The sequence below is a fragment of the Dermacentor variabilis genome, chromosome 1 (assembly GCF_050947875.1).
Source record: "Dermacentor variabilis isolate Ectoservices chromosome 1, ASM5094787v1, whole genome shotgun sequence".
NCBI classification, from domain to species: domain Eukaryota; kingdom Metazoa; phylum Arthropoda; class Arachnida; order Ixodida; family Ixodidae; genus Dermacentor; species Dermacentor variabilis.
Genome location: NC_134568.1, coordinates 187083553 through 187110855, shown reverse-complemented (window position 1 = coordinate 187110855; position 27303 = coordinate 187083553). Strand labels below are relative to the sequence as shown.

Genomic DNA, 27303 nt, shown 5'->3' with positions numbered 1-27303 from the left:
GGCGAAGGGGGTGGACGACTTGCGCGAGCTATCCCCTCAGGTGCAGATCGTGGTGTGCACGGTGCTGGAGGTGCCTGTATGTGACAGGTACAAAGAGCCGTAATGGCTGCTAATGAGACAATATGGGAAATGAGCCGAGAGAAAGGCTTCGAGGTGGTCGAAGTAAACGGGGAAGTGAGAAGGTGTGGTGGTTTTAAATGAGACGGGATCCGCTTCAATTACAGGCTGGCACAAGAAGTGGGCGGGCGAATTGGTGGTCGCGCTGTTGCTTTTTTAGGGGGCCCGCGGGCGCTCAGGAGGCCAGAGTAGATAGTAATGAAAAAGGTCCCCTTCGGGAACCTCAGAAGAGCATCGCCGTCGATAGCAAGAAAAGGAGGAAAGCAAGAAAGAGAGCTCGCCATGGAATAGGTTACATAAACATGCAGGGCGGCAGAAGAAAGGAAAAGTGGGCAGAGATTGAGGAGCAGTTAAATAGAGAACAAATAGGGGTGTATGCGGTTACAGAAACGCACCTTAGAGACTCAGAAGAGCCGCCAGTTATTGAGAATTATGTTTGGGAAGGGTGCAACAGAACTAAGTAGGAAAGAAAGGGAGGGGAAGTCGAAATGCTCATCCATCAGGGAGCCAAATGGAAAAGAGTAAATTCAAAATGTCAAGAACATCTTTGGTATCAGGTACAATGAGTGGGAAAAAAACATGGCTGGGCGTTACGTATTTGTGGACAGGAAATAATTGCACAGAGAAGAATAAAGAGTTAGTGGAATGCACAAGGGCTGATATTGAGGGTTTCGGGAATGGTGCTGAAATTTTCCCATTAGGACATGAATGCCCACATACAGGATTTAGATTGCCATACCGACAACAACGGGAGGTCAATGCTAGACCTTTGTGAGCAACATAACCTTGTTATCGTGAATACGGGGCCTAAGTGTGAAGGGCAGATCACGTGGGAAGTGGGAAACCGGCAATCAACCATTGATTACTGTCTGATGACAGAAGGAATTCATGATAAGTTGAGAGAAATTGTCAATGATGAGGAACGGTATAGCAGCATAGGGAGTGACCATAAACGCATCATTTTAAAAATGGGATATGTAGTTGAGAAAGAGAGAAAGGAGCGCAAAATGGCCAGTCCAAACTTGAAGGCTGTACAAATAGCAAATATAGTCACTAGAGCCGAGGAAGAAATTGGCAAATGGCCAAGTAAAGAGTGGGAATATGGTGAGCTGCTAAGTGTAATAACGACAGAAATACGGAAAGAGAAACATGTTCGTTGGAAAGGAACAAAGAAGCCGAAAAGCTGGTGGAACAGGGAGAAACGAGAAGCGATCGCAGAACGACAGAAAGCATCTCGAGAGCACAGGCAGGCAAAGAAGGCGCAGCTGCTGCAGGATGAAGAAATCAGTAAATGGGAAATATACCGGGAGAAAAAGTCTATGGTTAATATACTGGTGCAAGCAAAATTAAAAGGTGAAAATGAACGTTGGTTGTCAGAAATACGTGAGAAAAAGAAGGCCGCACCTAAAACATTTTGGAACAACATAAAATTATTAGGCAGGAAGTCAACAATAATACAACAACATATCCTAGACGAAGATGAAAACAGACTGGAAGGAGAAGCGGCAATAAATTACATCCGAAAAGTAACAGCCGAATCTCTCCAATGCAATGACGAGGTTGTATTTGAAGAAAAAAAAGAGCATGAAAGAGACCCAAGTGGAAAAGGAGCTGGTGCTGACAAATTTCAACTGGAAGAAAGTGGAAGAGAAAATTTCTAAGCGCACAGCCACAGGGCTAGACGAGGTTCCCGTTAGGCTGATAAATGAACTAGGACCAAAAAGTAAGGAAGCTCTGGTGCAAGCAGTGGAAAAAACTTTAAAAGATAGACGAATACCAGACAGTTGGCGACAAAGTAGGATGAATTTAATTTATGAAGGTAAGGGGGAAAAAGACAGAATTCACTCGTATAGACCGTTGACCATTACATCGGTAATATACAGGCTAGCAATGCAGGCAATCAAATTAAAGCTTCAAGCATGGGTTCAATAATGGCATTTTGGGAGAGCTTCAGAATGGCTTCAGCATAGGCAGGCATTTGGATGATAACTTGTTTTGTTCTTACTCAGTGTATTGAAATATGACCGTTGTACGTGGCCTTTTTAGACAATACAGGAGCCTACGACAACGTAGACCGCAACATTTTGTGGGATATTCTGGAAGGGGAAGGCTTAGGTAACGATTGTCTACAGCTTTTGAGAGAGATTTACCTAGAAAATACTGTTTGCATTGAATGGTAAGGGATGAGAAGCGAGGAGAAAGTTCATATCAAGAAGGGACTGAGGCAGGGGGGCCTTTTATCCCCGCTGCTGTTTATGATGTACATGGCGAGGATGGAGAGGGCGCTAGAAGGAAGTAATATCGGGTTTAATCTATCAGACAAATAGGTGGGTACAGTAGCAGAGCAGCAGCTTTCAGGTTTATTTTATGCGGACGACATTGCGTTGCTAGCTAACAAGCAAAGTGATTTGCAACGTATGGCTAATATCTGTGGACAGGAAGGCGAGAATTTAGGTTTGAAATTTAGTGTTAGAAAATCAGGTGTTATGGTAGTCAATGAAAACAGTGGACAGTGGCAAAGAGGGCCAGGAAATACCTCGGGTAACAGAATATAAATACCTTGGTATATGGATAAACGAAGGCAATAGATATTGGAAACACAGGAAAAACAACAGTAAAGGGGAAGAGAAATGCAGCCATAATGGAAACACAGAGCTCTATGGGGATACAATAGGTACGAGGTGCTCCAGGGTACGTGGAAAGGTGTAATGGTTCCAGGACTTACTTTTGGATGCGACTGTTTGCTTGAAATCAGGGGTACAATCAGGACTCGATGGGAACCAAAGGTCAGTGAGATGCCTCGCACTGGGCACTCATGGGAAGACTACAAATGAAGCAGTGCAGGGTGATATGGGCTGGACTAGTTTTGAAGTGAGGGAAGGTTCCAGTAAAATTGATTATGAAGAACGACTGAGCAATATGGAAGGAAGTAAATGGGCTGGGAGAGTGTTGATGTATCTGTACAGGAAAAACTGTTTCACAGTAGAGGAAAAGAACTAGGAAGCTTACCAGCAAGTATGCGGCTTGTAGGGTGGGCAACACAGCAACAAAGACGGTCAAGCGGAAAGTCAGAGAGGCTGAAATAATCTCATGGGTGGCGGCAATGGAAAGGAAACCTGCCATGAGTAACTACTTAAGAGGAAAAAACGAAATCAGGAAAGAAACAATTTATGATAACTCAAAGGGGAGCTCATTTCTTTTCGAAGCGAGATTGGGATGCCTTAAAACATGCGCCTATAAAGAGAGATATAAGAAGGAACAAGAAGCATGTGCTTGCTGCGGTAAAGCTAGGGAAACTATGGAGCATCTTTTATTAGAATGTGAAGACATCTACCCAGCGGTCGATTTAGGTACCACTGGCCTCCTTGAAGCCCTTGGGTTCAGCGGGAGCAGTGGAAAAGTAAACATGTCCACAATACTAGTTAGTAAGAGGCAATTGGAGGATTGGTGGACGAAAAGTAGGGAAACGACAAAAAACAGAAACGCACAAAAGCACAGTTAGCAATGGGGGATCAGAAAATTAGGGTGCGGAATTGTGTTTATTTTTAAAATTTTTATTGTTTAACCTAGGTAGGACATTAGGCAGTATAATAGCAAGAGCTTGGTGGCGCAACCCACCGCCCCGTTCCAAAGGGGACGCTCATAACATCCACCCATCCATCCGTCCGTGCTACAGCACTCCCGGCTGTCATCGCAATAAGAAGCACGTTTTCGCCGCCGGCCGACACACTACCCTATTCCAGTACACCATACTGCTACAGCAGCAGCCGCCTGCTTGTTGACCTGTTGTAATCACGCAGCAAACACGAGATAAAAGAGAAATTTTTGTTTTTCACGGAAAATTTAACCCGCATAATGATCGCACCCCTGAATTTGCGTGAATTTTTTTTACACTAAAGTGCGATCATTATGCGAGTAAATATGTTATATCTCACAAATGCAACTTCACCATTCTCCACACATTACTGTGCCAACTCGTGAGGCCATCACACACATGCAATTGGAAAAATTGTGATGCCATCAAATAACAGGTACCATGCACCACCTGAATGCAAAATTTTCTGTCAAAAAATTCAAATTGTATTGTTTTGCTGTGGACTATACCTAACAAACTAAAATAATAAAAAACTCAGCATAAGTTGTTTGTATATAACTTACATTGCATAAGCACCACCATTTACAAAGACTTCAGAAAAAGATTGAAAAAGTATGTTTAGATTCTGTCCATACAATAATAGCACCTCTTTTAAGGTTATTAAGTGAGCCACCCTCAAGATATTTTGTCAGGTTAATAGAAAATGACAGCACAAAACACAATGAGATATACCATAGAATACAAAAGTTGCACCGTAGGTAGTCAGGCTGCACAACCATTTAAACACTGTGGAACTAGACTCGGCCTGACATAGAAAGTCCATCCAGAAGTGTAACCTGAGGAAGCAAACTCTGAACATAATCCTTGCACTTGGAGATGGGGTTTCCCTCCAGGTTCAGCTCAGTCAGCAATAGGCAGGTCTCCAGAACAATTAGGCAGTCCTTGTTGCAAATCCCTGGGGAAGTTGTTAAGGCTTCTAAGTCACAAACAAAAATGTTGTTCCAGTGGCATAAACAATGTTTTGTGCATTCCGTAGAACTCATAATTTTGGTTCAGTATATTTGGCTAAACCCAAAAAATGCAGAAAAAGTTATGCTGAACTTATTTGATGACATTTAATTCTTGCAAAAAAAAAAACACTTAGTATGTTAAGCAATTACATAAATTTCAAGTTTCATCATTGGAAACAACACAGATTTAGCTTGGGAGTGGGAAGCACTAAAAGGCTAACAGCAACGAAATTTCACTTGTGCTTAACTTTTAAAAGTGCATAATATGCATCACAAAAGCAATCACGGCAAAGCTGTAAAGGTGGCAGATGCATGATCTTTTAATTAGCAATGACTAAATAGCATTCTACAAGTGACGCAAAGACCCTGGCTGAATGTGGTCTAAACTTAATACAGTCAAACTTCACTATAGCTAACAGAGACATAACGAATTATCGGATGTAATGAAGTAAATGTAACATTTAGTTGGTCATGCTTTATTTTATATGGGTGTCACACGGTGCACTTTTGATCGCGATCAAGCCCTATCCGGATCGAATTTCTCGGTCGTGATTGGCTCCTTTGCACGAAATGCACAAGAGAGCCAATCGCAGTCAAGAATTTCGATCCGGACCGGTGCTGATTGAGATCAGAAGGGTACGTGTGACACCAGTATTAATGGAGCATTCTGCTGCTATAACGAAATCGAAAACGCAAGATCCGACATGATATCGGTCATAGCGAAGCAAATTTTCACTTGTACATGCCTCAAAATGTATACATTTTGGTAGTGAAAATGTCAAATACAGCTACCGACAGATTTTTCAGAAGTCTGATTTTTTTTTTTCCTAAATAATTCTTGTGGAACCAACCCCTACACCTAGCACGAATGTAAACAGCAATAACTGAAATTTTTAACACGGCATGGTGTTTCAGACTTGAACTAAGTGAGAAATGCCGCAAACAAGGCAGAAATAAACAAAGTTATTGCCATGTCAACTGGTATGGAACTGCAACTTTGGTTGCCGACTCCTGACGAAGTGTTACTGGTTAGGCCTAGTGGCCTAAGAGGTGCGGCTAGTGACAAGTCGTCACAGGAGACTGTCGTCGTGTTCGCCCTTGTAGACCTATCAGTGATCAAGCGTGAGATAAGACATACGGGCTAGAATGACAGCCATAGTAGCAGAGTACAGATCCACGTGCGATCCCTTTCGTGTTCTAAAGTCTGTCACCAGCACGCACATTTTTACTTTTGCACTCGTAGACTTCATTAGAGATCGAGCATGAGATAAGATGCACTGGCTGCATGGGCTAGTCCGTTGGCAATGTACACGTTTTGGCCAGTGGCTTGGCTTGGTTAGACTGCTCTCAGCAAGCCAATGCTCCGATATCATGTGCTAACACCAATGCATGGTTGCATATTCGCGGTGGTGCAGAGTGCGTGTATGTAATTCACTGTTGTTCCCGTGGCTCGCACTGGCATAGCAAGATGGCGACAGGTCATCAAAATCTGCAGCAGACCCTTTGCATCGGAGGCACCCTACTTACAATTTATTCGCATAGACCTGATCCCTAAATTTTTTTTTTGTCAATATCTGCTAGTATGCTTATAATGAATCTCGGATATAATAATGGTATTTTCATGTCCAATGCAACTTCATTATAACGAGGTTCAACTGCATGAAAAATCCCAGAATGCACGGCTTCCCAGGCATGACAAGAAAAGCAGTTTGTGACAGTGAGTACTACACCGCTGCAAACTTTACATTTGCGCTATATGGGAGCAAGTGCTGCTGGTGTCACCAGGAAAAACTTTACAGGTATCATAGAGCTATAAATATGAATGAAAAGCATTGACATTGCCCTTTGTGGTCCGTATTCAAATAGCATATTTTTACAAAGCCTCCCTTGAGCAAATGTGCACCATCTCACACATTACATTGAAAGCTATAAGTTCATGTGCCATGGATCAAAGTCTCAGTTTCGGTATCACAAACATTAATCACTGCTAGCTTTCAGTGAAGTATCTATCTGCACTTCAAGTGCACTGAGCTTTCTCTGTATATCTAAATAATTAGGAACAATAATTTTTTATGCAACACAAAATTTCTATGTGGTTGGCCTTCAGGCTAAATCATAAATAGTGCGCTTGCAACAGCTACATTATAAAGTGGTTGTGATTGGGAGAAAAAAATCACCATGATTACGATACTCCCTAATGTAAAATCTGAGTGCAGCTCTATACATGTTTTCATTTCGCGATATAGTATTATGATATATATGCATCTAGCTTTTGCTTGATATATGCATCTAACGATTTTATGCATCTAACATAATTATTGGGACATGCACTCCTTACTGTAGTTCAATAATCGTTACTTGCCAATGCTACATGTTTTCCTGCTCAAATTAATCCAAGCGCCAGTCAGTTTAGTCCAAGCGCCGGCCAATTTAATTCAGGTGCCGCACATTTAATTCCAGTGCCAAATAATTTATTATACGTGCCACATATTTTAATCGTAACACCAGTGAATTTAATCCAAAGTAAAGATGCATTTGTGGAAGTATTCTAGGAAGTTGAAAATAACAATATGTTATAATTTTGTGCTGACCAAAGATAACTGTAGAGACTTCTTGAAGAGTGTTGTCATGTGACAACAAAAATGCCTTTTTCGTGCAATGCAACAACGAAATAATGCGCTGTTATAGATATTATATTATTGCCATGAACAGGTCATGGAAAATGCAGCTATTTGATGACTTTGCTGACATGCATTGAAACAAAGGGGCATCCAGCAACAAACCGTTGATTTCTAAAGCTGATAAAAACAGGCTGAAAAGAGCATCACGTGACATCTGATCATTTTTTTTTCTACAAGCTCTGTTGACATGAATATCAAATTAACAAGCTTTCAACAATCTCCGCGATTATAGCCATATCCCATCTCAGACGTTACATTCACCAGCCTATTCCAGATTCCCAACCATATTGACATGGATATCAAACGATTGGGCTTTGAGGGAGCTCTGTGATAGTACCCAAGCACAGCACGTCAGACCACATGGTAAAGAATGTCACATGACCTTGTCGCATAATTTTCGGAAGCCCACATGTGACTCACAACACACTGACATGTCAAACGAACGGAAATCGCAAAAGCTATGCGATGGTACACACATAGCGAACATCAAACCAGATAAGAAACTTGAGAAAACGAGCGAAAAAATTGAGACACAAGCACGACGGAAAGAAGAGACACCAGAACGCTGGAATAGCAAGTCGCATATATTTGAAGAAACGAATCAACTCTCGCACATCAACTGCCATTGCATGCACAATCTTCTTAGCAAGGTACAAAATTCTTTAAATTGATGAACACACCTTTGTGCCCTATTTATTTCTATTTCTACTTCCTTGTCTTTAAAGCTCAACCTTTTAGAAATGCTATCTCTTTATCACTCAGAGAGATGTACACTGATATAAAACGCCTCAAGTATTTCTCTTTTGGTTTTCATCCTACCTCTGTCAAGAATCGTCACATTTTCAAAAACACTTTCAAAAACAAAGGCATCACATGAACTTTTTTTTCTTTGTTTTTGACGGATTTTTGGTCACCCTTGTTTTGTCTCTTAAGCTTTACACATAGGCTCTCAGCTACCGCCTTAAGCACTTGCGCAGGAAACCCCGCTGCTGTTAGCCTTTGAACTTGATGGTCAAGGCTTTCCACAATATCAAGAAATCCAACCGTGCCGACATGAATATCAAACGAACAGCAATTGAAGAAGCTATGTGGCATTGCCCACATAGCGAACGTCAGACTGCATGGCGAAGGGTATCACGTGACTTCACGTAACTTTTGCAGGCCCATGGCTGCTTCCCAACTGTATTGACGTGGATCTCATATGAACAGGTGCCGTTGGAAGAGGTAGCCACTGTAGCCCCGGTTTATTTAGATTGGCCAGCCATGCTACAGCGGGATCTCAGGAGCAGCCGATACCGCTGCCCCCTAGATCGAGCACACTAGCGCGTTCTATTCTCGCGCAACCTGCATGTGGGCCCATCTTCTTCTTCACCTGCTTCGGAGGCAATAGTCACACCCCTACAGGGCCCCCCTCCTAGTGCGAAGCACAACTGAAATAAAGCCCAATGGTAAAGTCCGGGTAAACTGTGCAAATGGTGTTGTCATTGGTAGCATCGGGTTCATGCAATCTAGGAGATGTACCAGGCAGCACCAGAAGCATAAGTTATAAGTGAGGCACAGCCACAGCGATGCTGTAGTGTGAAATCAGGACATTTTGCAGGTTCTCATAGATGCGCGGGCCTGGTAGAAGTTGGAGCTTCGAAAGAAGACCGTCTGGCAGCTCACCACTTGCGTGAAGATAGCACAAGCCTTGGTCACTCATGTTGCTGACGCAGAAGTGATCCTTGAGCTGAAGAAACCAGATGGCAGAGCTGCTTCTGCAAAACTTCAATAGGCCATGCATCCGCGGAAGGTGTGAGTACAGAACATCGGAAGGCTCGCCTGCTGCTGCTTGCGGTGAAATCTCGAATGCCGATAGCATCAGGGTTGTGGTAGTCGCTGAATGCATCGCGAAGGTTGTGCTTGTGACGTTGCCATGCCTACAAGAGTGAATTTGTGCCTAGTAGAGCTGGTGGGAGAGCCTCTGTATCGGTGATGAGTGAGGTGCCCCCAAACGGAAAGCGGACAGCTTATGGGAACGTCCAAGGAAGGAGAGCAGTAGGCTGTAGAATAGCTGAAAGAGCTTATGATTGGCCCAGTGAATTTCAAAAGAGTCGTTGTGCAGCTGGCTTTGAGCTCGGGAGAAGGCTTTGATGCATGTCGATGTAGAATTCCCGGACACCCTACCACCATGAAACGTCTGCCAGACTGCATGAGGCTATGTCACTCGCCTTGGTAGAGTCGGTGCGCTGACGCTGGCATGGCTGGGCTCAGTCATTCGGTGTCACCAATTTGTGGGTTGATGCTGGCTTGGCTGGGCTCGTTGTCTGGTGTCACCAATTTGTGGGAAGGCTGAGTGGGCTCGGTCACCCGGGTCACCAATTTGTGGGTCGATGCTGGCGTGGCTGGGCTCAGTCGTCTGGGCCACCAATTTGTGGGTTGACGCTGGCATGGCTGGGCTTGGTCGTTCAGGTCAGCAATTTGTGGGACGGCTGGGTTCGGTCGTCCAGGTCACCAATTTATGGGAGGCAGCGCGAAGAGGTAGCCGCTGTAGCCACAATTTATTTAGGCCAGCCAGCCATGGTGCAGTGAGATCTCAGAAGCGGCCAACACTATGGCCGCCCAGTTTGAACATGCGTGGTCTATTCTCGCGCTATTTGCACGTGAGCCCAACTTCTTCGTCTGCTCTGGAGGCAATAGTCGCACCACTACAGTTCAATGTCCATGTCAGTATGGTTGGGAATGACCCATAAGCCTAGTGAAAGACATGTAAGGTCATGTGGCACCCTTTTCTATCTGATTTGACATTCACTATGTGCGTACTGTCACAGAGCTTTTGCAATTCTCGTTCGTTTGATACCCATGTCAGTGTGTTCGTGAATCATGTGTGGGATTTCGAAAGTTACTATAGGTCACGTGACACCCTTTACCACCTGGTCTGACAAGTCGTGTGTGGTTGCCATCACAGAGCTTTTTCGAAGACCATTCGTTTCATATCCACGTCTGTATGGTTGGGAATGACCCATGAGCCTGGCGAAAGTTACGCAATGTCACGTGACACCCTTTACCACGTGGTCTGATGGGCCCTACGTGCGTACCAATGCAGAACTTCTTGTAAGCCCATTGGTTTGATATCCCCATAAGGATTGTTGGGAATAACGCATGGGCTAGTGAAAGATATGTGAGGTCACGTGACACCCTTTCCCACATCATTTGATGTTTGCTACCTGGGTACGATCGCATAGCTTTAGAGCTTCCCATTCATTTGATATTCATGTCCGCATGGTTAAGCATTAACCATGGGCTGGCTAAAGTTATGTGATTTCACATGACTCTTTCACGTGGTCTTATGTACACGACGTGAGTACCATTGCAGAGCTTGATTGAAGCCCGATCTTTTGATATCCTTGTCAATATGATTGTAGATAAGCAATAGGCTGACAAATGTTACGCGAGATCCTGTGACACCCTCTTCCAAGTGACCAGAGATGGGCCATGTGGTTATAATAGCAGAGATTTTTCGAAGCTCGTTCATTTGGCATGCACGTCAACGGTACTTGTGGAATAGAAATGATCAGATGTCACGTGACACTCTCTGCAGTCTGTTTTTACCAGCTTTAGAAATCAACGGTTTGTTACTGGATGCTCCTTTATTTCAATGCACACCAGCAAAGCCACCAAATAGCTGAATTTTGCAAGACCTGTTCATGAGAATAATATAATGTCCATAACAGTGCATTATTTCGATGGTGTAAGACGCTGGAAAGGCATTTTTGTTGTCACACGACAAAGCTCTTCAAGAAGACTCTTCAGTTATGTTTGGTCGGCACAAAATTATAACCTTTCGTCGTTATTTCGAACTTCCTAGAACACCTCAGCAAATGCATCTTTAGATTAAATTCACTAACGTTATAATTAAAATATTTGGCATGGAGGTTAAATTATTTGCCACTGGGATTAAATGAGTGGCACCTGGATTAACTTGACTGGTTCTTGGGACTAAAATAGCTGGCGCTTGGATTAATTTGAGCGGGAAAACCTGTAGTTACCACCATATCTAAATACATGAAATCTATTTCACTATTCGCACATGCTGTGTCTCCTATGTCTGATGACACTACGACAGTGCCACTTAAACCAGCTTTTGGAACATTCCCTTGCATGTCACATGCCCACTACCTCTATGCATTCTGGCTAATTAGCAATTATATCCTGGTCAAGATATGGGAAGCAGCAGTTAATTCCAGCTGTAATGACAAAGATCGCCCAAACGTTACTGCGGCCGCATGGCTCCTGAAGTGAGGAAGATAAAGACCAAACGGTCGGTGTTGCTGCTTTGGCTCACGCTGTCGTTTGGCCGGGACTGCTCGGCAGCTCTCTGCGCTGGACTCGCTAATCGTCAATAAACCTCGTAGCACAGTACATGCCCCAATACCAATATCTTAGTTTATCATTACATTTAACAATAAAAAGTCTGTCTACCATCATGTGTGCCATACAGTTACATATACATAAAACCATATTTTTTAAAAAGGTAAGGCAGCAGTGAGATCTTTAAGTAAAGCCAGTTCACTATGTACACTTTCATGGCATTTGTCCTGCACTGAGCAAATGCAACAGGGACAATAAAAATATGTAATGCTGATATGCCAAACTGCACAGTGGGCTGCACACCCACCTAGAGTTTTCCACCAGCACTGTGCTTCAGAATGAATGAATGAAGCTGTATGATTTTAGAGTGTGAGAGAGTAGCCTTTATCAACAGGAAGGATTAAGACGATTACATTCACGGCATCACAACAGCGGAACCGGCCGTCGTCGCTCGGCTCCCGCGAATCACACAGTTGCCAGACTACTTAGTCACAGCAGGTTAAACACAGCTGTCTGACTGTTCTGGCAGAGCAGTCTCACATCCCACCCCACCACAAGTCCAAGCCCTCTTGGAAGAAAGACACTACTCATCAGATAAGTTACAGTACAGAAGGTGTCGGGGAGTGACACGGTGATGCCGGGGTCTTTGGTCCTGTTGGCTATCTTCAGAGTCAGGCTCCGCCGTTTGGAGAGGAGTGGTTGCACCTGCAGTCTTGAAAACTTCTAGTGTCTGTGCTTGGTCTTCCCGTGCAGATGCAGCAAGGATAGGATCGAAATATGGAGGATTGTACTTTTTCATTTGGCTTACGTGAGTGACTCTGGTTTCTGGTATAGACGTTGTTGAGTTAGTGAAGCGGGAGATCTCGTATGTCAGTGGTGTCTTCTGCCGAATAACTTGATATAGGCTTTCGAACTTCGGCGCGAGTTTCTCACTAGCATGAAGTACCGGCTCCTGTCTTCGAATCCACACAAAATCGCCGAAGCTGAATGACACATTGTGGTGAGTTCTATCATAGATGCTCTTCCTGTCTGCTTGTGCCTGTTCTGAACTGCTTATAGCTTCGCTACGTAGATCTGGGAGCTAAAAGCCTACCGGAGGAGTCAGAAGCTTGAGGTGGGTGAACTTTTTGGTGAGGGAGCTTGGGAAGGAATCCAAAAAGTAGCTCAAAAGGGGAAAACCCAGTACTGCTGTGATGGGCTGTGATGTTGACAGCAAAGGTGTCCTCTTGCAGTTCAGTCGCCCATAGTGACTGGTAACCGTTACACATCTTCGTAAGCACTGTCAATAGTGTGCCATTGGCTCGTTCGATGAGTCCATTGCTGGCTGCATGATAATAATAATAATATTTGGGGTTTTACGTGCCAAAACCACTTTCTGATTATGAGGCACGCCGTAGCGGAGGACTCCGGAAATTTTGACCACCTGGGGTTCTTTAACGTGCACCTAAATCTAAGCACACGGGTGTTTTCGCATTTCGCCCCCATCGAAATGCGGCCGCCGTGGCCGGGATGCGATCCCGCGACCTCGTGCTCAGCAGCCCAACACCATAGCCCTGGCTGCATGATAAGCAACCAAGAAATGCAGATTGACACCATGTATATGCATAAAGTTTTTGAACTGACTGGATTCAAATGACTTAGCATGATCACATAAGCAGTTATCTGGGGCTCCAAATCTAAAAAATACTGAGAGAAAATGCTGCAGCACATCTTTCGTTGATGTTGTTGGCACAGCGGCGAGCGCAATGTGCCTGGTCGTGCAGTCGATGGCGTTCAGAATATATTTCTCTTCCTGAACTGCCGTCATTATGATGTGATCCAATGCCATGGCACTGAAAGGGATCTCGCTTGTTGATATAATGCACATGGGGCTGACTGACTTCGTTCTGGGTCAGTTATGTACTTGAAAGATTTGACACGATCGAACGCACTCGGCTGCTGTAATGGCCATTTTAGGCCACCAATAGCGGTCTTTCAGCTTACTGAGTGTACGTGTCATGTCCATGTGACCACTCGCATCGTGGGTGAGCTCAAGTACTTGCTGTTGCATTTTTGCTGGGACAACAATCGTGCAGCGCTCAGGACTGGCAAACTTGCAGAAGATGTCATCAATGATGACGAAGCCTCATGTGTCCTCTCCTGACATCATTCGAGCGCGGATGGCCTTACATGTCTCATCTTCAGCTTGCATTTTGATAAGCGTGGTGGTTGTGACACTGTAACACACAAGTAACGTGATACCATTTCAGCTACCTGGTTTTGTCATCCTGGTCGGTGCTTGACAGAGAAGTCAAACTCTGAAAGGTCAAGCAGAATCCTTGTAAAGCATTGGGAAGGCTTGAAATTCATAGTTAGACAGGCCATTGATCAGTTATCAGTCAGCAGGTGGAAGCGTTGGCCCAGTAGGTTGTGTCTGAACTTTTCCGTAATTGACCAATGCAGGGCCAAAGCCTCCCAAACATTGCTGTGCAGTTTTGCTCGGTTTCTGTGAGCAAACTGCTAGCATATTCTATGACGTCATCCTTTCCGTTTTGCCTCTGAGTAAGCACAGCTCCCAGGGCTCTTGCTGAAGCATTGGTGGTGACTGCGGTAGGTGCGTCCACATCAAAGTGGGTCAGTACTGGGGCCGACGTGAGGGCCTTTCGAATTGCCTCGAAGGTGTGTTGGCACTCGGTGGTCCACTCAAAGTCAGTTTTCCAAAGTGCAGTTTGAAGTGCTGCAATCTTCGAAAAGTTCTGGATAAAACGTCCATAAAGGTTTGCCGTTTGGAGCCAAGATAACAGGTGCTTCAATGACTGTGGGATAGGCATACGCAAGATCGCTTCCACCTTCGACAGATCAGGCTGCTTGCCTTGCTGAGAGATGACAAATCCAAGGAATTTCACGAACACAGCAAACTTGCACTTTTGCAAAGAGACTTTGAAGCCAGCTTGTTGCAAAAGAGTTAGTGTTTCACCAAGAATGTCCATGAATTCAAAAAGTCATCAGCGAAGATGATTATGTCAGCAAGGTATGTACAGACCCCTGATTTAGACTGTCGTGGCTCAAGGTCTGAAAATATCTTCTGCATGGCTTTTTGAAACGTCGATGGGGCATTTTTAAGGCCAAAAGGCATCCGTGTCCATTTGAAGGTGCCTTCATGTGTTATGAATGTTTTTTCTTGATCTTCTTTCACTGTAATCTGCCAATAGGCACAGCATAGGTCCAGGACTGCGAACAGGCAGCCTCCGCCAAGCTCGCCAAAAGTGTCGGCGCGGGGCAGTGGCTGTAGGACATTTACAGTCATGCCGATTAAGGGGTACGTAGTTCACACAAAGCCTTTTTTTGTCCTTCTTAGTCACTACAATGGCTGGGAATGCGCGTGGTCCAGATGATAGTCATATTATGTCCTTCGCTAGCAATGTTGCCGTCTGAGTCTCCAGAAACTGTCAATCATTCCTGGTGTAATGATAAGGCTGTCGCCCATATGGTTTGGCATCTGGTTGGAACTTTATCTCATGCTCAATACCTTCATAAAGTCCAATGTCATCAGGACTAGCGGTGAAGAGAGAGGCATGCTGTTGCACTACACATTTCACAGCCTCCTGCTTTTCAGGTGTAAGTTGTGGGCCAACAGGGATACCAACAAGAGGCTCGCTAGTGGGATCTGTAGATAGTTGCTCTCCTCTGGAATTAGCTTGCACGATGGCAGTAAAAGGTGCCTGTTGCACGTCAGCTACGGTTGCATTGTTGAGCTTGCTCCACAATAGCTCATTCTCATCTGGTTCGTGTTTCATTTGAAGTGGTTCTGCTCCACAACACGGAAGGTCGAAGCGTGCTAAAGCTGACATGTTGAGGATCACAGCATTTGCCACTCACGGCATCAGTTCCACTTTGCATTGCACCGAGACATTCTTAGAAGACTGGCAAATAACAGGTAGCTGAGGGGGCTTGATGTGGAGTTCCTCTTGCGCAGCAGCGTAGAACCAGTCCTCTCTTAGAATTAGTGGAAGGGCATTATGTCCAAGTACAGAAGCTTCAACAATTGCAGAAAATGGGCCGATATTGATCTTCAGGCATGTGCATTGCTCTGGCATCACTGAGCTTCCTCCCACAACAAATTGTGGTTTGGTCCACGTTTACACTTTGAGATTCGTTGGTAAGTGTGTGGCAAGGATAGTTACATTCGATCCACTGTCTGGAAAGGCACTGACTTCTCGAAGGCCTTGCACATGCGCTGTTACTACGGCACATCTGAGCTTGGAGCCCAGCAAGATATCTCCAACATGGCCAACGTGTGCCATCGAGGTGACCTTTCTTGCTGCACTTGTAAAAAACAGCATCTTTTAAGTCTTGACCTTTTCAATATGCTGGAGCACCATATTTGGATGAAATGGCCTCGTACCTGGCTTCCTGTTCAGATGGTGGCAGGTTGGCAATGCGTGTGTGTGGTGGTGATACAGGCTGGAGAAACAGTGGCTGGCTGCCATGCTGGTTGGTGACAGAACGGTCCACCTTTGCTACTCGGGTGGTGTGTGGTTGGGTCCTTGGAAGAGACTCGGTGCTCCGCGAAGTGCGGGCAACGCGATTGTGGTCTGTCACACGATTCACCTCTGTCACAGTGCTCATGAACTCATCCACGGTCCTTGGTCACTGTACCGTGATTGCCATAGTCACTTGGTCGTTGTGGATTCCCTGTATCAGATACTCAATAGGGCACCTGCGGATAATTTTCAGTTTTGCGAGTGCATAGTCGACCAACGTCTCGCCTCTTGCCTGTGTACGAGCTGCTACACGTTCCTACCGCTGAATGAGCGAGAATGAGTGATAGTTGCTCACCAAACTGATCGAGGAAGGCTTTCTTCCACTCTGGCCACGTTGTGAACTGGCTGCCCGTAGTGACTCTCCAGTCTGCTGCAGGGCCGCGGAGCTTCCCCAGTGCTATCGCCAGAAGCGTTGCAGGCTCCGAAGATGTGATCTGTTGGGTGTGCTCAAGGTATTGCACACAGCGATGAGCTGTGAGGCCTTCGTCACCGCTAAACGTAGGCAGAGTTATGGATAGGTCGGGTAGCGTCGTCACATTTAGAGTTTTGTTAGTCGTTTGTGATAAGGTCAAGGCTAATTGTTGTTGCATAAAGACAGTCAAAAGTTGCATGTTTTAAACAGGGTCGGACGTGAATGCTGGCATCGTTAGTACTGGTGGCTGGGCATCGGCAAGGCCATGAGAAGTCTCACCCGGTCCTGGCATCATGGAAGCTGGTGACGAGCGGGCGCGTTTCGTGTCATTGTCGATGAGAACGCGTTGAATAATGTCTTTAGAGCCCGTACTGTCGATATGGCGGCGTGATAGTACCTCTCTGATGAGCTCGGCGGTGAAACCGGCGAGATCAGTGGCGGTGGCTTCATCCCAGTTGATGAGCGACATGGCAACAGCATGACAGGCTGGTTTGGCTTGGGCCGAGGCAAAATAAGGCTTGTGGCTAACCGTTTGTGAAGGCTACTTCCTGGTTCTTGAGGTCGACTGTACCATATGTGAGAGAGTAGCCTTTATCAAAAGCAAGCATTAAGACGATTACATTCACGGCATCACAACAGCGGAACCGGTCGTCATCGCTCGGCTCCCGTGAATAACACAGTTGCCAGACTACTTAGTCACAGCAGGTTAAACACAGCTGTCTGACTGTTCTGGCAGAGGAGTCTCACAAGAGAAAATGCCTGAGAACGAGCGTAACACCTAGTACTCAGCAGATGCTGCTGTATTTTGGTTTATTTTCTCTGCAATGCTATGCTCGATCACTCAAAGCAAGGATGGCACACACTGTAATAAAGCACATTGTGTGCAGATGGCACTTGCCATCATGCGAACATTCCTACTTTTAGGCATGAGTGCCTTTTGCAAATGCTTACAAAGCACACACCTCCAGACCAGAAAAGTTTGCTTTCCATGGAACATTATTATAGTTTGTTATTGTCATGGACCCTCACCATATGGTAGCAAGTTGCTCGGTAGCAATAACGAACTGGAATAGTTTATTGCATTAATTATTTATGCTTCTTTTGCTCTGCACTATGGACAAGAAGCAGGAAGTCACCATCCACAAGGTATACTAAGAGTATGAGTGAGTGAAAATGTGCTATTAAGTTTATCAAGTTGAAGTGTGTCACTCAATGCAACAAAAACATCAGCAGTCATAAAGCAAATCATACGAATTATGTTCAAAAGTAAGCTTATCAGCAGTAACAAGCAACTTTTCACAAGAAAACTTTGATCAGACGTGTTGTGATATGCCCAATCAGATGACTAATAAAGGTACGGCTAAACGTATCACGGCATGCCCATTCAAACAACCTCGAAAAAGGATACTGTTGTTTCGAAGCGAGAGGAGGGTCAGCGTGTGTAGTGAACCAAGGCCCTCACATGTCTCTATGCAGTTATCATCTAGTATAAGGTTGCGAATGCTCAAAAGGCATCCGAGTGGCAGTATTGACTTGATCTGGTTTCTACTGAAGTCTACTTCACGCAAAAGGGCCAGGTGATTAGTGTGGCGTATGCTAGTCAGGCACTGGCCAGAAAAGTCTGCAGTCAAGTCATTTTCGTCCAACTGTTCAATGACACTCTCAGCAGCAAACTTTGAGTCTGAAAAAGTAGGTGCCAATGGCAATACCATTTCACATTATTCTGACAGGCATAGTTAAAAAGCAATAATCATGAGTACATTAAAGTGCACTTTCTGTAACTTCTTATACAGGTGTCCCATGGTGAGCTTTTGATTGCGATTGAGCGCAATCCAGATCGAATTTCTCCACCGAGATTGACTCCTTTCTGCAGCTTGCACTAAAGAGCCAATGGCAACTGAAAAACTTGATCCCGATCGGGCTCAATCATAATCGAATGTGCACCATGTGACAACCGTATTCCTAGGAGGCTTAGACATTTTTCATAAACTCTTCACAATCAGATTCTCTAGGAAAAGAAAAAGAGAAGAAGAACCGAGGTTTTAGAACCAAAGCCACAAGGTGGTTATGAGACACTATGAGAGGTGATCCAAATTCATTTTTACAACATGAGTTTTTAATGTGTACCCAAACAAAACTTCGTACATTAGTATTTTTGCATTCCATCACCCCAGCAAAATATGGCTGCCACAGCTGGGATTCAAACGCATAACTTGATGCTCAGAAGCAGAATGCCATAGCCACAGAGCAACTGTGGCAAGCCAATTCTCTAGCAACCATTTTCCAAGGTACTCAGAGGCAGTTAAAATGAGGGCAATAGACGGCTGTAACTGAAGGTGTAAAATGCGTCTGTACAATTTGTGGAATACAGACTGTCTTGGAATTTCTCTCTGCCTTAGAGTATGTGCCCAGATTTAAAAAGTGCAATAGAAGTTTATGCCAGTATGGCTTGAAGCCTCCAGCTACCTGATCTCTAGAGCTGAGCACAGAGACAACAGATTTTCACGAAGCAAAGCCACAAGCATGCTGCTATTAAGAGGCAGCTTTAGAGGAAAGATATTGACTCTCGAAGAAATTTAGCAATATTGGAAGGTGAACAGGCTGCTATAAAAAGATATGCATGCCACAAGACCTTTACACTAAAGTAAAGGATAAACAACATAAGTGCTATGCTTTGAAAGATGCAGTCCCAGCATTACTTAAGGTGTGCATTCAACATGACTGTCATATACATAAAGAAAATGCCTGCCACACTGTTCACTTATTCAAGAAACTTACTTAGGTCATTGTAATAATTTCGCCTCATAGGATCAACAGCAGTCAACTTAACCAGGAAATCTTTAATATCCATTCTAAACTTGCATCCATCCAACGCCCTCATAAGCAGTACACAAGTAAGGATAGGCCCTGAAAAGAAACAAAATTAGCAATTATAAAAAAAAACAGTCTACAAGTACCAGTCCACTAAAATGCTATTTATGACACTTTAAGTGTTGTACTGCCTACACCACTTATGCAAACTTTTAAAAATATGTACACTCAGACATTATGCAGGAAATGTGGCAAAGTAAAATAAATTGCTGAGTTTGACAGCCCAAAACTCCAAAGCGCTTAGGATTAATTTTGGGCAACTGGAGTTCCTTAACAAGAAATAAAATCTAACTATATGAGGATTTTTCACATGATGCCTCCATTGAAAAGCAGCCATTGCAACCAGGAACCGAACTCGCAGCTTTATGCTCAGCAGCAGAAAGTCAGAGCCACAGTGGAGAGTGGCAGTCTGACAGTACAAAACAACATTCTTAAGAAAGATTTACAACGATGATGCCCATTTACTTCAAAAAACAAATTTGTCTGTTTATATCCACTGTTAAAATTAAGTTTTAAGTATGTGCATTCATGGTTCAGATAAAACAGTTACTGCCTGGCTAAACATCACATTGCATTTTGCTAATTAAATTTATGATGACACTTAAATACTGTTAGTTGTGTTCAGATAAATGCAACATGCAGGCCAGCTTAAATGTTTAATTCATCTAAAAAAATTATGGTCCAAATATTAAACCTGGGAGTACACATCTTTTGTAAAAAGGGCTACCTAACAACCAAAAAATTAAGCTGCAAAAGCCACCAACAGCGATATTACGTAAATTGCATTGATTTCTGAAATTTCAATGTTTGTTAATAAAGAGTGATTGATGTCTTAGCCAACTGAACCAGAAGTGAAATATCAATGATCACTTCAATTTCTCATCTTACAACAAAAATATCTCTAACAAAAAAATATTTGCAAACTTAGAACAATGCTGATCTCGTCATTAATTTACATTTCAATTTTTGAAGACATGAATGCTGAAACTTAAGACAAGTTAGTTACAGATCCTTAACCTTTTTGTGTAAGGTGTTTCTGCCCACTGCATACCAAAGGTTTTAAAGTGATAGCATCAAGGGCCGCATGTTGCAGAAAACCCGGTGTTGGTGTCTGCATCTGGTGCCGGCGTCCCCATGAACGAAAATTCCCGTACGCTTCTAGGTGTATGTATATGCCATGCCTTGCTATGTCATGCCTTGCTATGCCATGCCTTGCTATGCCATGCCTTGCTATGACATGCAGTATATATGGGTTATATTGCCACAGCTTTTTTATCACTAAAGTTGCTCACACCTTGTCATATATTTTTGAGAAAGTTATTCCTAGAAATTTTGAGAATGACAGCCCACAAACAAATGTTATGAAACAAAATATCAACAGCACACGCCTTTTGAGTTAAATCTCAGACTGAAATATTAAAAGTGTGAAAGAATAAACCTGAAAATGATGTAATGTTTTTGGCATGGCTGTTCATTACCTCTGGGGTCGGCCCAAGCAAGAGGCCGCGTTTCTACCAGAAAGCTTGCCTTCATGCATAGCGTTCGCCGCCAGTGTCTCCTGGTAAACATTATGGTTACATAAGCTGCAGTTGCAGGGAAGCATAAGAAGCATTCAGGAATCTTTTAATGCTATTGCGTACCACTATTAAAGGCTAAGCTTAAGCGTCCTAAGAGTTTTTTCTAAGGTGAATCAAATCCAATTTCTGTCGAAGTAACGAGCTAGCAGAATTTAAATTCCAGTAGTATTTATTGGCAATACATCACTGAACACTTCGCCAATTTTATCGATTCTAGTACCACTATTAAAGGCTAAGCTTAAGCGTCCTAAGAGTTTTTTCTAAGGTGAATCAAATCCAATTTCTGTCGAAGTAACGAGCTAGCAGAATTTAAATTCAAGTAGTATTTATTGGCAATACATCACTGAACACTTCGCCAATTTTATCGATTCTAATATATAAACAAAAATAATGACAATACTAATAAAATACTTTAATTAGAGTATAAGTTCATGAATTTTGTTATCACTTAGAAACTGCATGGATTTCTTGTGCATCATTGGAATCTAGATGCGTGCTATTTGAGCAACACCAACTGATAAGCTTTCCATGACATCTGTCGCACACAAATAAAAGCTGCCATGAAATTTTACTTTAATCAACTTCTGTACAGATACTGTGATCAGTACATGGGGGTCTCGCAATTGTGAATTATCTTGAGAAAGGCAAAGAGTGAGGAAAATTAATTGCATGGCTTTACTCTGTCACAGCAAGGGGTGCGTACACAAACACCTAAATGAGACAACTCGGGTGACGCTCTTATAGGGTTCTATGCCTACTTTCATACCAGTGCCGAACATTTTTAAAGTTTATTTCAAATGTAAGCTGGTCAGTAAGTATTACTACAAAGATTTTTCAAATGCCCAACTTTTCTTTTTATAAATTGCAGAAGTAAGAATTGAATATGTGCTCTATCACACTATACAAAAACATGCTGCTATATTTGTGTACCTACCAAGTTACAAGGTAACAAACTTTCTTTGTAGTATTGCCACAGAGACCTCTGCACATGCCAGTTACGAGCACTCTCGTGAAGTACCATTCCAAGCGCCTCATCGCTAAAGTCCCTAGGCATTACTCATAGCATCGCCATTAGAAGAGTGCCAGCAACGCCTCGCGCATGGCGATACAGCGCGTGTCTCCCGTGCACGCGCACACGGCAGCGCCCGAGTCTCCCGTCCAATGAGAAGTCAGGGCGTTCCTTCTGGCCTTCGGGGAGCGTGAAAAGTGTGTTCGGTGTGGAGACGCAGTTGACTCCCATTAACTCTCCTTCTAAATTGTGTGAATGCTTAGTATTGAGTTTCTGGGCACAAGTTCGCCCACAATAAACCAGTTTGTTTCGTGTGCTTCATTGAAAAGTGCTACAGTATTATGTCTAGTTGCTGCCACGGCGATTAAATGCAAAAATTTTCTGGAAATTGGCCAAGATTTAAAGCAGTTCAAAACTGCTAGCATAAACACAAGAAAGGTAGTTCTTCAATTTATAGTCATCATGTTTAAGATTCCCTGCACACAAACTGCTAGTACCAGTGCAGTGCGAGTGGCTGCATTACAGATGCTGTGCAGCAGAACCTCGTTGATACATTCCCGTTACGTCCAGTTTTCCCAGCGCTAATGTTTGCAATTGACAACACAAAAAATTACCCAATACAGTTACACACATTTTTATCAATTCATATGTTCCCGGAAAACACGATTTTTAGGCACCAGCATTCAGTACGTCGGCAAACTGCGATCGTATGATACGTTTTATGGCCGCTAGATCCCATGTAAACAAGAAAATCTAGGTGCACGCGATCGAGAACAGTATATAGCTGCCTGTCGTGGCAGCTTCACCGCAATACTCACCCGCCTGTCTCACATGAAAATGCCAGCACGCACTCAGTTTCTCATTTCGGTACCAGCAAAGCTGCTCCAGGGTCGTCGCACGCCGCATTCACAGCTATCACCGTGATTCCTATTGTGATAAGCATCTTCGCCTATCTGTTTCACCAGCGCGTGGTGCTGTCGGAAGCTTAGCAAACGCTTTCAACAGGCGATAACCGAAACGCGCTGCCATTCCTTGCCGCAGATTGCGATTGTATATGTTTTCCGGCCGCTAGATCCCATGTGAACAAGAAATGACGCAAGGCGCACACGTTCAAGAACAGTAGCTCGTCTCACATGAAAACGACAGCGCGCAGTTTCTTATTCCGGTACCAGCAAGTCTCTGCCCAGGCCTAAAGACGCTGCTTCACAGCTATCACGGCCAAACCTATTGCCATAGATGCCAACTAAGGTGGGCCTCTGTGGCTCGATCCCCCTCCGGAGTTTACCGGAGGGGGCAGAGCATGCTAGCATGTGGGACGTGGCCGCCCAGGTACCAATTTCCAAGTCATCAGTTTGGAGGATTTTAAAGGACTCAACCTGCACCAATAGTTGAAAGATAGGGAGCGGCGAAATCGTCTAGATTTCTCGAATTGGGTCCTCACAAAAGTCAATGAGTCACTGAACTTTTTGAGCAACGTCATGGAAGGCACATCAGATTTGAAGGCATGGGCTTGTAAATTGGCTAACTAGGTCATCTGACCTCTCTTCACTCGATTTCTTTCTTAGGGGCTATCTGAAAGATTGTGTTTATATGATCAAGACGAACGTCAGATGAGCGCAAGGCAAGGATAACGGATGTCTGCCATAGAATTGCAGACGATGTGAGTCGCAGAAGGAGACCTATTCGAACATGTCCTCTAGGCAGCAGCTGGTATTCAACGGCGCTTACGAATTCATAGATAATAAGGGCGCACTGAAATCTGATGGTTTTAAATGCGTAAGCATTTCTATCCTTACCCAACAGAAAAACTGTCCCTCCGTCCATACCGTAAGGCGATAGCTTTCAGCACAGCGCCCGCAGCAGCAAGCGAATTCACCTGCGTGCTGCCTCTCGTTCAATGCCAACGAAGTGGCAAGCACACAGCACTCACAGAGCTCTCAGCACATGCCACACTCTGTCGCTTTCACAGATTGCTTTCAAGATACGGGCTGTGCCAGACGTAGCTGCCAGAGCGCAGTTGATCACGGTTCATAATGGTTCGGTGTACCTAATAAATGTTGCATATATTTTCTTCATTTGCTACATCTCCCTGGTCATTCCATCTCAAGTCTACATCCGATACAGGCTGTCTACAACACCAGTGAACATTGCTTCTGCTCGCCTCTTCTACGTTTCACGGTTCTAGCACAGTCGTTCTCGCAATTATATGAAACACACCAGCATACCACCAAAAAATATCACGTCAGTACTACGAAATGCTTATGCATCATTCAGACAAATCCCAGAAAAGATTCTGTGTGGATTTCTTTTTTTTTGAGACGTTTCAGTTGCCAATTCGGCACATTTAGAATTGGTACATTTACTTTCTTGAACGCATCAGTTTCGCCTTTTCTCTATACGTGGGTCGTTTCCCAGTCTGTTTATTTCGCTTTTATTCTTTTGCCATGAAGCTGTTTTTGCAGCACGTATACACGCTCATGAAAAATAAAACTGTCACTTTAATGTGGCTTTGGTCCGGAGCAAGTTTCTGATGCAAAATATAGCTGCATGCACTTTTGCGATTCGGTGCGAGCAGAGGCAGGATTACGAAACATTCTATATGCCTATCGCATTGCTTTTCGTGCTTCGTGCGTGGTGGGAGTGGCAGGCACATCAGCCATGTTATCAAAGGACTTTTGTTATCAATGTGATCAGTCTGCTTTGAGACGGATAAGTGTGAAGTAGAAATGAGAAAAGAAATAGCCCCCCCCAAAGAATGAAAACTTTCCATCTATGCCTATTGCAATAAGCATCTTCCCCTATCTGTTTTACAGCATGTGGTGCGTAGTGCCATTGGTAGCGTACTACATGCTTCCAGTAGGCGATAATCCAAAGGCACTGCCATTCCCTGCTGCAGGTGGCGCAATGTGGACATCACATTTCACTTTGGTGGCATCCGGCGTCGCCCACCAGCTCAAGTTTGTTTCAGTTTCCCATCGCCCTCTTAAAACTCCACGCAATAGAAAAACAACAAAATGTGTCTTGGGCCACCGGAGCACCACCAGCTCGATGTGCATCGGCGTATTGTGCCACAACGATATGCACAGCGCTTCACATCACATAGATGTCAACAATATATAAGTTGGTCAAACTTTTTTAGTTACTTCGGATCGAACGTTTGCTGGGTTAAGTTTTTTTTCTCGCATTTTTTTTTTTTTCATAACATATCAATGAGCATTGCCATTTGTTGGGCATGTTGGTAAACTGAAAGCATATTTAGCGCCAGCAAACAAGGACGGAAGAGAGACGACACCACAATGCGCTAACTTCACCAACTTGATTTTCAGAAAACACACCTCTATATAACCCATGCACAGTGGCGTCACCTCATCCAAATCTTAACAATCCAAAAAAGCCATCTCCTTATCTAACAAGTCGACCGAAGGGGCACTAACACACGTATCACTATTCCGCCTGATAGCCTGAGGCTCAATAATCTCTCGCACGTCTTTATCTTTGTGCTTCGCAAGAACGCGGCAGGATCCATACAACGGCGCACAGCTGCATTCCTGACAGTGGGTTGATAGATGACCGTATTGCTTATTTTTCACATTTAGGCTATGTTCCCGTAATCGGTCATTAAGACATCTTCCTGTCTGTCCGATGTATTTTTTCCCACAGGACAGCGGAAGCTCATATACAACAGCTTCTACGCAACCCACTGGCGCTTTTCGATGATTCATGGAGCATCCGGCAGCTGGCTTACGGTATGGGTCCGTTAATCGACACATTTTTTATATAGGTGTATTTCCTGAAAATCAAGTTGTTGAAGTTAGCACATTGTGGTGTCGTCTCCCTTCTGTCCTTGTTTGCTGGCGCTAAATATGCTTTCATATGAATGAGGTTCTACTGTATCCTTCTCATACTCAAGTGTTCCTCCTCATGGACATTGGCTTTCATCCTTTTCAAAATTAGGCCAGAAAAGATAAACCAAATATTCTGGTATAACACAAAGCTAGATGCAATACACTATATGGCAAGTGTTTAATCACTTTGTTGTTACCGATTTTTGAGAAAATGGATACTTTGTGCAAGACATTGCTGCATCATCACGGACAAAAAATGAATGTGTAGTACATTTAAAATGCCACCAGATGATGCAGCCGTACAGAACGAAAAGTGAAGGCAATGAACTGTAACATAACGTTAAGCCAGTATCTATGTGCATAGGCAAAGAAAAGATGCTTTTATCTGAACAAACTGGAGGAATTGACGCTTTGTCCACATACACGAGGGCGCTGATGCAAGCACGTACCTGGGCATGCCACCTGATCAAGAAAGTAGTTTTTCTTGGTCTTAAGAGACCAGTTGTTGATAAGGACTGATCTTAAGTGTTACGGTGTCACTAGGCTTTTGTTTAGTCTGAGGAAGGTATGCAGTGTTGGCACCACTCTATCATTATGAATATGTCACACATTCCTTAAAATGTAAAATAATGTGAAAAGCTTGGCTGAAAAAGAAGAAGAATGATGGTTTCTTCACGCCTGTGGCCTTTGCATCAAACATTCCTGGCAAGGTACATGAAGATGGGCTGGTGCACCTGTGGTGCAAAACCTAGATGACCCAAATGTGAGCCAGAGAAGAAATTTGAAGTTGTGAGTACGTAACAAATGACCAATTTGCCTGGGTTTCACTATTATCAGTTGGACTATCACTTGTGGTTTCAGTTCTTACATTGAACACTGCTTGCAGAATACCCTCTATGATATTCCTCTATGCAAAATGTAGAAAATGAATCACACACACAAAAGCAAATAAAGAATAAACGAACAAACTCCATGACTAGGTTTAATAAAAGGTAGATAAGATAAATAGAGATGGTGGGTTTCTTTTTAAAATTCCAGAAACCAAACAAGATTCTTTCTCCAGACAAACAGGACAGTGTACATTACTACTCTGAGACAATTTGTCGGGCACTTACACTTGTTGAGAGGCTCGAGGTCGTGCAGCTGCCTACATGTCTTCAGCTCATTCTCCAACACAGAAGTGCGGGCTGCACTCAGTTCACAACTGAAGGCACAAAGTGAGAAAAGGAATACACGCACGCATTTTCCAACCACCACATAAGTAAGTTTCAAGAGTTTAGAAAAAAAAAAAAAAACACTTCTTATGGCCATGA

At 43.8% G+C, this 27303-nt stretch overlaps 1 protein-coding gene across 4 annotated transcripts in view; it reads right to left on the bottom strand.

Moving 5' to 3' along the window:
• Nucleotides 1-4184: 4184 nt before the first annotated feature.
• RabGGTa (Rab geranylgeranyltransferase subunit alpha) overlaps nucleotides 4185-27303 on the bottom strand; it is a 65123-nt gene continuing 42004 nt past the window's right edge. For all 4 annotated transcript variants that reach the window (XM_075701347.1, XM_075701339.1, XM_075701365.1 and 1 more), the window contains 4 exons: nucleotides 27106-27194; nucleotides 19467-19595; nucleotides 18097-18369; nucleotides 4185-4667 (listed from right to left, as the gene is read on the bottom strand). In XM_075701347.1, the coding sequence (XP_075557462.1) occupies nucleotides 4507-4667; nucleotides 18097-18369; nucleotides 19467-19595; nucleotides 27106-27194 (652 nt within the window). In that variant the 3' untranslated portion in view covers nucleotides 4185-4506. The remainder of the gene's footprint in view (nucleotides 4668-18096; nucleotides 18370-19466; nucleotides 19596-27105; nucleotides 27195-27303) is intronic.